Source organism: Rhipicephalus microplus, chromosome 9 (assembly GCF_043290135.1).
Source record: "Rhipicephalus microplus isolate Deutch F79 chromosome 9, USDA_Rmic, whole genome shotgun sequence".
Taxonomy (NCBI): Eukaryota; Metazoa; Arthropoda; class Arachnida; order Ixodida; family Ixodidae; genus Rhipicephalus; species Rhipicephalus microplus.
The window spans coordinates 5,092,587-5,105,456 of NC_134708.1; the positions used below are offsets into that span (position 1 = coordinate 5,092,587).

General features: G+C 50.1%; 1 protein-coding gene across 13 annotated transcripts in view; it reads right to left on the reverse strand.

Annotated features, from left to right (window-relative positions):
* The window catches only part of shot (dystonin-like protein short stop), a 710,700-nt gene that overhangs the window by 577,341 nt on the left and 120,489 nt on the right, over positions 1–12,870 (reverse strand). The window contains exon 1 of one of the 13 annotated variants that reach the window (XM_075874373.1): positions 12,156–12,563. The exons of the other annotated variants lie outside the window; for them this stretch is intronic. Coding sequence (XP_075730488.1) covers positions 12,156–12,503 — 348 coding nt within the window. The 5' untranslated portion in view covers positions 12,504–12,563. Of the gene's footprint in view, positions 1–12,155; positions 12,564–12,870 lie in introns of those variants that run through there. 13 annotated transcript variants of the gene reach the window in all.

Genomic DNA, 12,870 nt, shown 5'->3' on the forward strand with positions numbered 1-12,870 from the left:
CTTCAAACAGGCAGTGTGGCTTTCTCATGTTTGTGTGTTTAAGTTATCGTTGCAATTTTTTTTGTTTACATTTTTTCTGGTTACTGTAAAAATATATGCAATGCATGGCAATGCAAATAATGATGCAGACGATAATCAAAAGATGATAAAGGCAGGGAAAGCTAATATTTCAGTGATTTATGTGCCTTACTTAACTTCTCAAGTAAAGTTTACCCAAAGATAATGATTATTTCAACAAGAGACTGAATACATTAATATTAGTACAGGGAAGGCCTCCGAGAATGCGCGCCTGCTCGCAATCTTGTACAAGGCATCGCTACGGGTATAACCATGCGCAGCGGATGGGGGCACGTTCCATCGAAGTACCCCCCGCCAACCTCTGGTCATGTCCGAAATAAAATGAGCTTCGCTCTCAAGATGAAAAATGACGTGATGACGTACTTTTTACGAAGGTCAGTCACTGGTTCCCGGCTTTCCGGGTAAAGGAGGAACGGGACGTAAACTTTTGAATGCAGCGCATGAGGGGTCGTCGCAATTAATAAAAGAAAAGAAAGCGCGTGGCCGTAGCCTCGCGCATTGAAAAATGACGTGAAAGGTCCGACAAGATCAATGCGTGCTAAGAATTGGCCACCGCCTCTACATGACTGGGAGGCCACCACACCTTTTTCCCCATGCGCGCACGCCTACGAGCATAACAGCCAGCGTTACGGTCCACGGACAAACTACGCGAACTTATTAGAAACGACAATGAACAAGGTTTCGCGTTTTCCACATGTTTGCCGTGCTTGGCGTTATCCGCGTGATCGTCGTGCACGCGCAATTTCCTTCCGCGGCTATCTCAAGTGGGTCGCTGTGCGGCGGCGTCCGTGGCAGTAGTGCAGCGCTCAGCGCGCTGTTTCACGAACACGCAATAAAAGCTCCTTCGAGGCAGGGCCGAGCGCGTACAGAACAGCGAGCGAGAAAAGAAGACGCGGCCTGGAGGAAAGGACGCGGTCTTTGTAACGGGAAGAAAACAAGGCTCCCAACCACCGCCGCGGTCTCCTCGTGCAAGAAAGACCGCGGAGCGAATGCGCTCGTGTTCGGCAAATTTGCATTTGTTTCACGGTGTAGTAGTCGTCTCCCCCCCCCCCCCCCCCCCCTCGAATGGCCTTTGTGTACCCCCGATAGGACGTATGCAAAGCGAAGATCGGCTTGTTTGTACGTTGCGTATGCGAAGTAACGGTAATTGCAGGCTTCGCCGTCTGCGATACCATGTGTGCCACGGAGGTCACGCACGATTTAGCGGCGGTTCGCCGTTGATGAAGCGAAGTGACAGTCTCGCGACAGGCCACGAGGTTGCCACAGGCCCCGGAAATCCTGCGTTAGTTTCGGTTTCAGGCAACATGTGATATGTGGGGTTGAACGTCCCAAAACCACATATGCACTCGTAGCGGTTGCCGGGCATCCTAAGATCTGTATGAACGAAGTGAAAACGTGGACGTAAGCAATTATTGTCTTTCACCAGTTTTTTTACGAATAAAGAATTTTGATTGATCTGTAGAGAACTCATGTTTTGAATCGGGCGGGAATGAGGAGCGCTTTCGTCCACGCCCCCTTGCTGCTTGTCGAGCGGTACCACATGCGAGATCGCGATGGGTTAGCGTGCAAACTATGAATACGGGAAATATGCTTGACGTGGCGAACGGAAGACGGCTAAATCGGGACGTCACAATTTTCGTTCTGCGGCTCGTTAACCAAGAGATTTCCTGTTCCGCAAAGGTTTTCAATGTTTCCTATAGTGACAACGGGCAAGCACAAGTACTTGGATTTCTTATACGAAATCGCGCTAGCAGGGGGGTGAGCGCTGCTAAATACGGGGGGTGAGCGCTGCTAAAATCAAACGACGCGGCCGATCTCCGTCGCTCGGAGGGCGCACGCGATACTATCTCACCGCGTGTTAGGTCTGCTGTCCAATGCTCAAGCAGAGGTGAGACACATTGCCAGTCTTGAACGAGCATGAAAAAAAAAAAACGCTGGGAAGGGGGGGGGGGGGGAGTCACTCTAGCAGCATGCAACAGTGAACTTTGAGTCTAAGGGCGTGGTTGCAATAAGCCGGCGCACGCGATATCGGCAAGCGTCAGCGCACGGTTCGCGAACCGTTCTACGCGTTGCGCTTTTAGCGGGAAGAGATTGTGCGATAAGAGCATTTTTCCCTGGAGCAGCCATACTTCTTTTCTTACACCAGCGCTTTGTAGAGTGCCGCGATGTCGGATCCAAAAGCGTTAGCTTTCAGTCGTCGTATTGTCACTGGGTTTTGAGGTTGAAGGCAGCAGCCGCTGTTTTCATGATTGCACCTCATTTGGGCGAAACTGTGCTCGGAAAACAAAGCTTCACTCTACAAGCAATGCAAGCTGTAGACTGGTAGTAGCAAACCAGAGCGTCAGCCGTCGATAATCTGCCAAGTGCGTCGGCATTTATACACGTGCCATCGAAGATTCCCGCGTTATCGCTAGCGGCTGCGCGTAGTTTCAAAACAAACTCTAATGTGCGCGTTGTGTGTGTGATCTCATCGGAAGGTTCTAAGATTGCTACAAGCAATACACGCTGTAGACTGATAGCAGCAAACCAGAGCGTCAGCCATAGATAATCTGCCAAGCAGCAGAATGCGTCGGCCAAGCAGCAAAGTGCGTCGGCATTTATACATGTGCCATCGAAGGTGCGCTATCGCTAGCGGCTGCGTAAGTTCCAGAACAAACTTTGATGTACGCGTTGTGCGCGTAATCTCATCGGAAAGTTTTTAAGATTATCTAGATTATTCCCAGTCATTCGGGTGCGGTTTGCACAAGGCAGCTTTACACGCGTAATGGTGTGGTGGCGAAAATAGAAAAGAGCACGTGCATTACCATTACAAATTCTTGCTATTGCAATGATGACTTCGTCGGGGAAACTGATTTTTATTTTTTGTATGGTTTGGCTAACAGCTTTGCTGCTAAAACATATATAGTGTCGCATAATGAGGTGTGCACACAAACGCCACCTTGAGATCCATGCATGAACCGAAATACGACGCGACCGAACTAATTTGATATGGACGCGGTTGCATCCTTTGTGTAGCCCACGCGTGTTGCTCGGTCGATGACAAAACTCGACTAAATTTGGCATTGCACGCGCGTATTGCCGTTTAGGCGCCAGCAGAAAGTCAGATTGGCGGCGCAAATGGTGCAGCACTTCCACCCCTGCGCCTGTCTGTCTGCCTATCTATCTATACAGATCTCGTGATCACCCCTTGGCATGAACCAAAATTAGCATGGGAGCGTAAGCTGGTTTGACGAATGTCTCGCTGGTCGAGACATGAATAATGCCCTAATCCCGTCGCGTACATCGTCAAACACTTCCCGATACCTGTGGGCATGTATGTACCACTGGTATGCGGTATGTTCCACAGTTGATTGACACTTGGCATTTTTAACGCGAGAGCGTTAAGACAAAACCTTACATCGGCAGCGTTGACCCGACGAATGCAAAAAAATAAATGTCAGGGTGTCAGTAGTAATCGAACCCAAGCATTACGCGTGGCAATTGAGCATTCTACGACAGAGTCCTGTCAAGTCTCGGAACTACTCTTCATATAGACCCTAATGTTCGTGAAACGTCCATTGCGGTTGCAGTGCTGGGTACGCAATTTCATAAACATTACATATGTACTATGATACAGCCTTCACGTCGGGCGATACACTGATGTTGATTAATGGAGCAGTGCCCAGGGCTACCATCCTTATCGCTTCTGGTGTTGCTTGCTAATACACATGTTCCTATTGCCATCGTTGCGCGTATGCAAATAACTGGTTATATAAGCATCTGCAACTCTTCGACATATGTCTGTGCGTGCAACATTTATACATATCTTAAGCGTCATTTCGTGACTTGTCGCTCAATAAAAAAAAATCACAACACCGTTATTTCCCTCCACATGCTACGTATAACGCAGATTCCCAAGGTACGTGGGATTTGCCGATTTCTTTATTAGTAGGAATCTTTAATAGAAAGACTAAATTTACTAGTGGTTATCGAGTTCTGTTTTACTGAGAAATCGGTCAGCTTTCGTTTGTCCACTTCGTAGCATGAGAACAACATTTAGAAAATGGTTAACTAAATTTAACAAATGGCAGCGTTACCTGAACGGCCAGAGGATGCGTGCAAGAGCATGCATGGGCACATTCCGTTTGCATGCGAAGTAGAAAAGGCGAGATTTCGCGGCAACCTTCATCCCCACTGTTCGTACCCTTTCGCTCTATTTGCTTGCATCACCAGTGACGTCACGAATCGTGTTTTGTTTCTGAATCCGCCGGTGGTAGATGCGGCACTACTGCGGCGTATCACCGTGAAAAGAGCGGGTCCCACGGAAGGGTATGCACTGACCGTTGATCCGCAAGAGGACAACACCGTCGCCGCGCCATTTCGAAGATCCGTTCGTACGCGTCATCATATTATGTTTCGGCGTGCAGAAAGGAGGTCTCCAAGCATCGAAGTTGCCGTGCGGATTTCGAACACAGCACGGACAGCAAATTTTATGCGCGTGCGGCGAGCGTAATACCCTTTAAAAAGGCATCCCTTCAAATACCGTTGTTAGATGACATTTTATTCTGTGCTAGGTGGAGCTGGTTAGATAGCGGCGCCAAACAGTATCGCTCTCATTTAGCCGTAAATAAACGTCAGTTAGTCTCCCCGGGTGCTTCTCGCTTATGCTAAACCGAGCTACCAACGAGCACTTCGAACCGCGCGGGTTGCAGAGCAGTGAGGCGGCCTCAACGTGACGCACGGTCAGTTCACATTAGAGCCACTTTCATCGTTTCCTTCACTAAAATACACCTGATAACGACCACAAAATGTCATTTACATACCATACCGATATTTCTCTGATAGCGAAGCTTTGTATTTGCTTAACAAAAACGTGTCACACGCGTTCACAGATAAAGTCGTTGCCGGCATCTGGAGGCAGTCGCAATGGCCTGCACATATACGGTGGTCAATGTGAACGTCCGATGCCAGCCTTACAGCGCTAATATGCGAAAATATAGCCAGAAATATTACACTTGTACGTCACAGAACTTTTTCTGTATTAACTGGAGGTGACAGACAAGAAAGCCAAGAAAAGTACAGGGGACGTTATTTGTATAAAGTTATTGTGATGTAAAGTAAATGAAGTATCTGCAAAAAAAAAAAAAAAAAAAAGTGCATCTGTGACGAACTACAGGTGCAGAGGCCTTTGTCAGGCGTATGAAACGCCTTTTGCTTCTGTATCCTTTTTCTTGCCTTTCAAGAAATAAAATAAATTACTACTACTACTACTACTACTACTAAGTGGACGAACTTCCGTTGCTTGCCGTTGGCGGGGACCCGAATTGCGACCCTCGAATAACGTGTCACGCGTTCGATGCTCTCACTAAGCATTTATTGTCTGTCAGTTCACATTAATGTTGCATCAAAAAAAAAAAAAAACGAGCCATTCAAATTTCCTTTTTGTTTCTATACATGTCACTCGACCCACCATCGTTGTCGCGAAATATTTCGTAAAAAACGTCACAGACATGAATCGAATGCGCTCATATTTAGCGCCAGTCGACCACGGACGGGACATTTAAAACAGCCGTCATTTGCGAAAGAAATTGGGTTCACGAAATTTTCGCAGAAACAAATAAAATAGAACCTGCGTATTAACGAAGCAAAGTAAATAATCACGGCCAGCGGGCGATTTGCGAAACATGTCTCCGCATTCGCGCAGCAAAAGCCTCGCGTAATGAGGGTCGGGCCACGTTCCTGCGGAAACACGGAAAACAAAAGCGACAAAGAAAGCAAGGACAGGGGAGCCAGTTAGCGGCAAAGCGCGTCCGTAGTGTCGAAACCGTTCGGCGCGCCGACATTGCTGCAGCTTCCGGGGGCGCCATTCGACGACGCGCAATCGCTCGCACACAAAAGGTATACGGTGGCTAGATACACAAAGGGAGCGCTTTCGGACGCTCCCTCCTCTTTTCAATTGTTCGCTTCGAGCGCCAAAGAGCCGCTGCTGGCATAACCCCGGAAGCCATGGAGACTGCTTTTGCCTTCTACTTTTTTATGATTTTTTTAGGAAGACTTCTTTTTTTTCCCTCGAATAACATCGTCGCTGTACGCAGTGGATGGATATTCAACGCTGACCACCCCGTCGGCTGGCCTTGGGGGGGACGTCCCGGGCGTGACCACCGCGGCAGGTGCGTGGGGCGACGCGCACGATCGGCCTTGGCCCGCACGCTATCACACGGCTACGGGTCCGAGTCGCGATTTTGCGTTTTCGCACGGGGTTACAGTGGACGCTAGAAAGAACCGACATGCATGGCGACAGCGGTTTCAACTGCACACCATTATTCCCGATGTTCGAAAGTATTAAAGCGATAGCATTAAAGAGCTCGTTTGTTGAAGGTTTTGTTTTGAAGGCACTTGATGAAAGTTTCGAAAAAGCCTTTGTTCATTCAATATTATGGATAAGACACCCCGATTTAGGCGAATGGATGACTGCGCGCGGGCAACCGCAAACAATCAGCCAAAAACTTGTGGAGCGATAAGCAACGTTCCTTTCTTCTTAATCTTTGTTCGCTCGGTAAATATTAGAGAGCGCGCTTATCGCAACCCAACAAGGTGATGATTGCGTCCGCAGTAGGTCGCTTCGACTCGCTGCGCACGTATCTGCAGCGCCGTTCAACGAGAAGAGGGGGTCTCAATCAAGGCTGCACGCCCGGCCAAAAGGGGCGTGTCGCAATTCTAATCCAAAAATGGGAGCCGAAGAAAATCGTGGGACTCGCACGAGCAACGCCTACGCAGTCCAGAGAACGCCATCTACGCCTCGATCAGGCTGCCATCCCCGTCGACGCTTTATGGTGCCGCAAGGACACGCGCGTATGCCTACCACAGCGCGTTACAACATTCGAGAAGGTATTTTCTTTAATGACGTCCCGAAAGTGAGGCCGAATCTCTGTCACCTCACCATGGAACAGGTAAAGTGTTAGCTTATGCAGCGAAAAAAAAAAGCATTTCACTCACTAACTTTACTAGTTTAGCACGATTGTAATTGTTCCGAACAAATGTCCCTCAACGTGTATTAATGAGAACTAACAGATATATACAAAGGAAAGCATAAGGGATGTTAGTAACTTTATTGTCAATGTGAAGGAAGAAAAGAGGACGTACATAATTTGCCAATCGCAGGAAACGAACCCGCGACCTTCGAATAACGCGTTTGACGCGGCTACAGCGGCGGTCATCCACCCCGTCTACTTTACAGGGTAGGTACATGGGATTGTCAATCAGCGGTCGAGACCACCGCAAGATTTCAGGATGCCCAAAAACGCCATGCTTGCCGCGAGAAGATGCACAGTCAGCGGGAAAACGCTGGCAAGTCAATGGATGTGATGAAGCCACTTTGAAGTTCCCGCTCCCCTCACCGTCACATTTTGACGGCGTCTACTACGTCTTGCGTAGTCCGTGGCCAGCAAAAGTTTCGTATACATCGTCCTCTGAGCGCACTATAGACGTAACATCCGAAGTCTCCCGAGGAAAATAACTACTACGGAAAATTCAAATGATGATGTCACGGGTTTAAAACCCGTGACATCTTCCGCGGTGATTTTAAAGCCAAACTTAAGTCTGCTTTTATCCTGCATCAATAAAGGAACACTGTTTCGTTCGGAGAAGTCACTACTGGGCGCGTGGACGGACCAGGAAAAGCGTGGACGAGCTGTTAAAGGGTGACGCTGTTGTAGCAAAGTTGTGCCTCGCAGTTTGGTCGAGCAAAACATGCAAAAAAAAAGGGGGGGGGGGAGCGGATGTGCCTGGCGCATCTCGGCCATAAAAAACACCCTCTATGCGTAATGCAATGGGACTGCGCGTGAGCACCCACAGAAGAGCACGACTGCACTAAGTACATGAAGTGAGGGTCAGAAGTTTAGGGGCCACGCAACACGAAAAAAAAAGCTGAATATTCTCGCTGCTTCGCAATAGATAATGCCTTACATTTTGATTTCTGGTCCACTACAAGAAGCTCAAACGTGTCCCGTTGTAGTTCGACAGAATGCAATCACACATTGCTGGGGAATTCAAAGTTTTCAAACCTAGCGGTCTACGAACTTTTGACTCAGGCTGCACTTGAAGGGTATACGTAACTCAAGTAAAATTACTTCAAGACTGAGAAGTTACCATTTGCCAATTACACTTTCCTTAATATTGCGTTCATAGAATAATTATCACCCCTAGAAAATAAATAAAAATCACGGCTTTTAAAATTTGGCACCGGAATTCCAGCATGTTCATGTCAATGCGACGTCACGGATGTCAAGCTTTTTTTGTTGTTGTCGTTAGCTTTGGCCAAGCGAGCTGCGTGAAAATTTCCAATAACAACTATGCTAAGTTCGGCTCCTGGGAAAGCAATGTAAACCTTACATACATAAAATGAATTATGCAAGTCCTAAAAGACGCCGATAGAATTACAACGTCCCAGCAAGTCCGCGCGCCGCCTGCACGTTATGGCGTTGCAAGCACGGCAGGAATTGCGCAGCTGGTTTAACGAAAGAGTATAACGCGAAAAAATGAGTTTCTCTTTAAAGCAAAATTAACCTAGAGGGCTGAGCATGCGCGCTCGAAGCGAAATCACTTCCGAAGAGGCCATGACAAGCCCAGCAACGGAAGAGATCGCGAGCACGGAGCCTGTTCTGGCACAGTGCCGGTAGCGAAGCGATATGCGGAACAAACTTCGGATGGGTCCCGCCAAACGTCAACAGCGGCGCGTCTTCTTTGCCTGACGTCGCGGTATCTCATCCGCCTCGCCTGAAACATTGTCGACCCGACTTCGCTTTGACAGGAGCCGCGTTTCGAGGGGAAGGAAGTGGGGTGGACCCCGTCGTGAAGCTCGAAACCGTTAGTTATACGAATAAACATACTCTCAAGTCACGTTTAGTGACTATCTTTTAATAAAAAAAACTGCACCTGTTCTCAAATCGTGAATGGTAATCTATCACTAACCCTCAAGAGGGAGGTACTACATAACAGCAGCATCACGCTGGTACCTACGTATACGGAGCAGAAACCTGGAGGCTTACAAAGAGGGTTCATCTTAAATTGACGACGACGCAGCGAGCGATGGCGACAAGAAGAGAGCAGAATGGGTGAGGGAACAAACCGGTGTTAATGATATTGTTACGAGACTACATCACGCTGAATATATAGTTGAAATCAAGAAGAAAAAATGTAGTACATGGGCAGGACACGTAGGCAGGAACCAACTGGATTCCCAGAGAAAGCAAACACACGAAAGGGAGACAAAGTTAGGGGGGCACCCATGAGATCAAAAAGTCAAGTGTCAACGCGGTGCGCCCTGCCTTTGCTATTCTGCTCTCCGGGATTAGAATGGGGAAGAACATTTTTTTTTTTTTGTAATAGTACCGTCATTATCGTAAAAAAAAAATAGAAAGTTTTCGAATAGCGTACCGCAAGGTTAGCTGGTGTTGCGGGCGTAGCGTTTCTGTACGGGCGTCATACGAATTTGCGAATACCGTTTGGCCCCGCAAACGCTAACGCACGCTCACCGCAAAAGGCCTTCGCGGGCCGCACGCTATTTGGAATTTTCCGCGAGTGGACCGCAAACGCGAACAGCAGTTCACGTTACGACGAATGCGCAGTGGCAGCGACCGCAACGCAAAGCTTCGCGGTACGCTATTCCAAAACTCCCTAATATGCGTGGTCATGGCCCTGGACTTTGTTATAATAGCGGATCGGGCGAATTCATAGTTCTTAATTTTTAACTTTAAAAGCTTTTCACTATAAGTGGCTGGACAGTTTACATTATTTGTACGGATAGGTCCGTACAAATAAAGGATATTTGTACGGATGGGCCTTCCTAGTGTGCACATTTATGATCGGAGTCGGAATAGGTCCAGATATGCTAACGGCTGCACTGAAGAAAAATGGGGGGTTCTATGCAACAAAGGCGAGGATGCTGAACTGCAACAAAATGGCGGAGGATAGCTTGCTGCACTGGCCATCACATTAACTCCCTCGATAACAGTGTTCGTGTGTGTGTCATATGACAACGCAGGTGAAACGCAACGTGACACCCGTGTCCATAAATGCTCACAGCCAAAATATGACGCCGATTCGAGGTGCCAGTCATGCAGGGACCGCGAAAAAAAAAAAAACCTGTTCGGCGGCGGTTGCGCAACCACCCGTCCCCTCTGCGTGTACAGGGACGCCTCCGCTACACTGCTCGGCACACAGCGTGGGCCCGGCCTCGATTCGCTTCCGACGCTCGCCGCCACAGCTGCAGGAGCGTGCGCGCAAAACGCGAGCCGATCACGCTAACCGAGACGCGCGCCAACGCCCGGTCGGAGCGATACTGCACCGGCACACAAACAGCCAGGACCCATGACGGGCCAAAGCAAAATGGGTGAACTTTCGTGCATTAACGCACTGCTTATACAAAAAGCCACGGTATTGCTCTAACCAGGTTCAATAGGTAGCTCAGAATGAAGGCGCGGATCGAACAACTTAAAACCGCACTTCAACCCTAACTAGAACTGAACCACACCATACCACTGGTAGAACCCGTAGTCGTTTACAATCCAAGGATGAATGTATATTCCGCCCACAGCTGTCACACACCAGGGAAACTTGCACAGACGCCTTAAGCAGACGCATTTGCTACACGAATTTGTCAGCCAAATCTAACAATGGAATGTGCTCGGCATTTGTGCCAAACGACGCCGGCACTTCTCGCGTATTTTTTTTTTTTTTTGGTTGGTAATCTTCTTATACGGACCAAAGATGCTTTCGCCGGTTCGGAAACGTGATCGTCGGGCCCGATTCCAGTTAAGATTCCGGCACCACTGTTTAGCCAAGCGCAATACTGTGGCTAGGGACGGCAAACATGCATTTCGGTATGCGTAGTGCTGACATTATGAGCCAGAAAAAGGTGCTTAAATGTGAAAACGGAAACCACATAGTACGATTCTGTTGCACGGATGAATGGTAGAAACGCAGCAGTTGTGGGAAAGGCGGCTCGCACTAATTAAGTTGGAACCAGCTGTAGAGACTATAGGCAGCAGAAGGCGACATTGCACGTCGTCGCGCAAAAGGGCACGCTCGGAAGCCCGACACAGGTGAGGCTAAATAGCAGCAAGCCAGAGGTGTAGTCGCGACGAGTCTTCACCACCTGGCCCAACTAAACACAATGAGACGCCGAACACTAGCCACGCCTCTCTCGGGACTCCACGCAAATGGCATGCCCCGAGTGTAAGAAACATCGTTCTTTTTTTGATCGAACATTATGCTGCTGTCGCGAAGTTGTACAGTGGCGAAACACAACTCGCACCTGGCTTCTTCTTCCTCCTCCTCACACACGCACAAAAGGTAACGCCGACGCGGTCGGATTAGAACGCTATGCGGAACGAAGGTTCAGTTAATTTGTCGGGCGACCGGTTTTCAATGCGTGCACCAGAGTCGTTTCGCAACCTTCTTCAGGCACGACATGGACACACGGTGTGGGCGGCTGCTACTCGGCACCTGCAACCGAAACTAACGCCGCAGCGAGCAAGACGAGGTGTCAACAACTACGGAACACGCGACGCGAACCGGTCAGGGGTAAATAAAAGCACCCCCAGACGTTCCAATATTCTCGAAGAGGGATATGACCACCTCGAAGGCGGCAGTGCAGCGTAATCGTCACCTGCTATTCAGCGCATCCTTATTGTAAACAATCGGGAACAAGTTTGTGAACAACCAAGAGAGAGAGACGGGGGGTTTAAGCTAAACTGTTCGGTTTACTCGCAACTACTATCATCCCAGAAATATTCGAATTGAACCGCCCTTTTGGATATTAGCAGCAGCGCAGGAAGAATGCGAAAGCGGCGGTCGTCACAGCGAGAGGCCCAACAAACTAGGCCTCCGGTCGGGGGCTCCAAAGCAACGACAGCCTCTCCTCGACCCGGCGGCGTCCCGTATCGGAATCCGGACGCTTCGTCGTCGCGTTCGGTGTAGTAAAAAGAAGCGGCGGTAGCCCAATTCGACGCGGCCTCGTCGAGGGCGCGGCCGCCGGAAGAAGCCATGGCGCGTCGCCGGTCACGCACCGGCAGCGCACAACCTGTGGCTTTACGCACCTTGTGGCCCCGGCGCCTCTCGCTGCGCGTCTGGGTGGCCGAACTCTCGAGCAGGCGCGGCGCTTGCGTGGTCGCCTCCTGCTCGATGGCCAGCTGGCTCTGCTCGCCGCGCGTCATGGTGGTCGTCTTTCGCACGACGCGAGACGTGTGCACCGTCTTCAGGCCGGAGCGCACGTGCGACGAGCGAAACACTTCGCGAGACTCCTGCGAGGCGGACGCCATCTGCGTGCGGCTGCCGCTCGTCGACGACAGCTGCTGATCGTCGCCGGGGTCCGGCACATCGTCGGGGTCCCGAGGGTCGCGGCTCCCTTTCACGTAGAGCCGCGCTCCGCGCACGAACGAATACATCGCGCACAACTGAGCGTCCGACGCCCAGCGCCGGCACGATCAAACTTCGGCAGCAGACGGGCCGGCAGACGCAACTACGGGGCACCCGCAAACAGGTTTGTGCCAGCCTCCTCTCCCTTCCGTGTACAATAGGCGACACCGGCTTCCCTCCCCCACACGCTCGCGCAATCCCACGTAAAAGCCGCCCGAAAATCCCGCCAGGGGGAAGCACCATACGGCCAACCTCGGACGGAGCCGTCCATCGAGGCACGTCCTCGTCGAGAAGCCCACGCTCGTCCGTCCACGGAGCAACGCCTTTTATGGTGCGACAGTGGCGCCAGCCCACGCCCGGTCGCCGCGGCTTGCCCGACTTGGGCAGCGGCGTTAG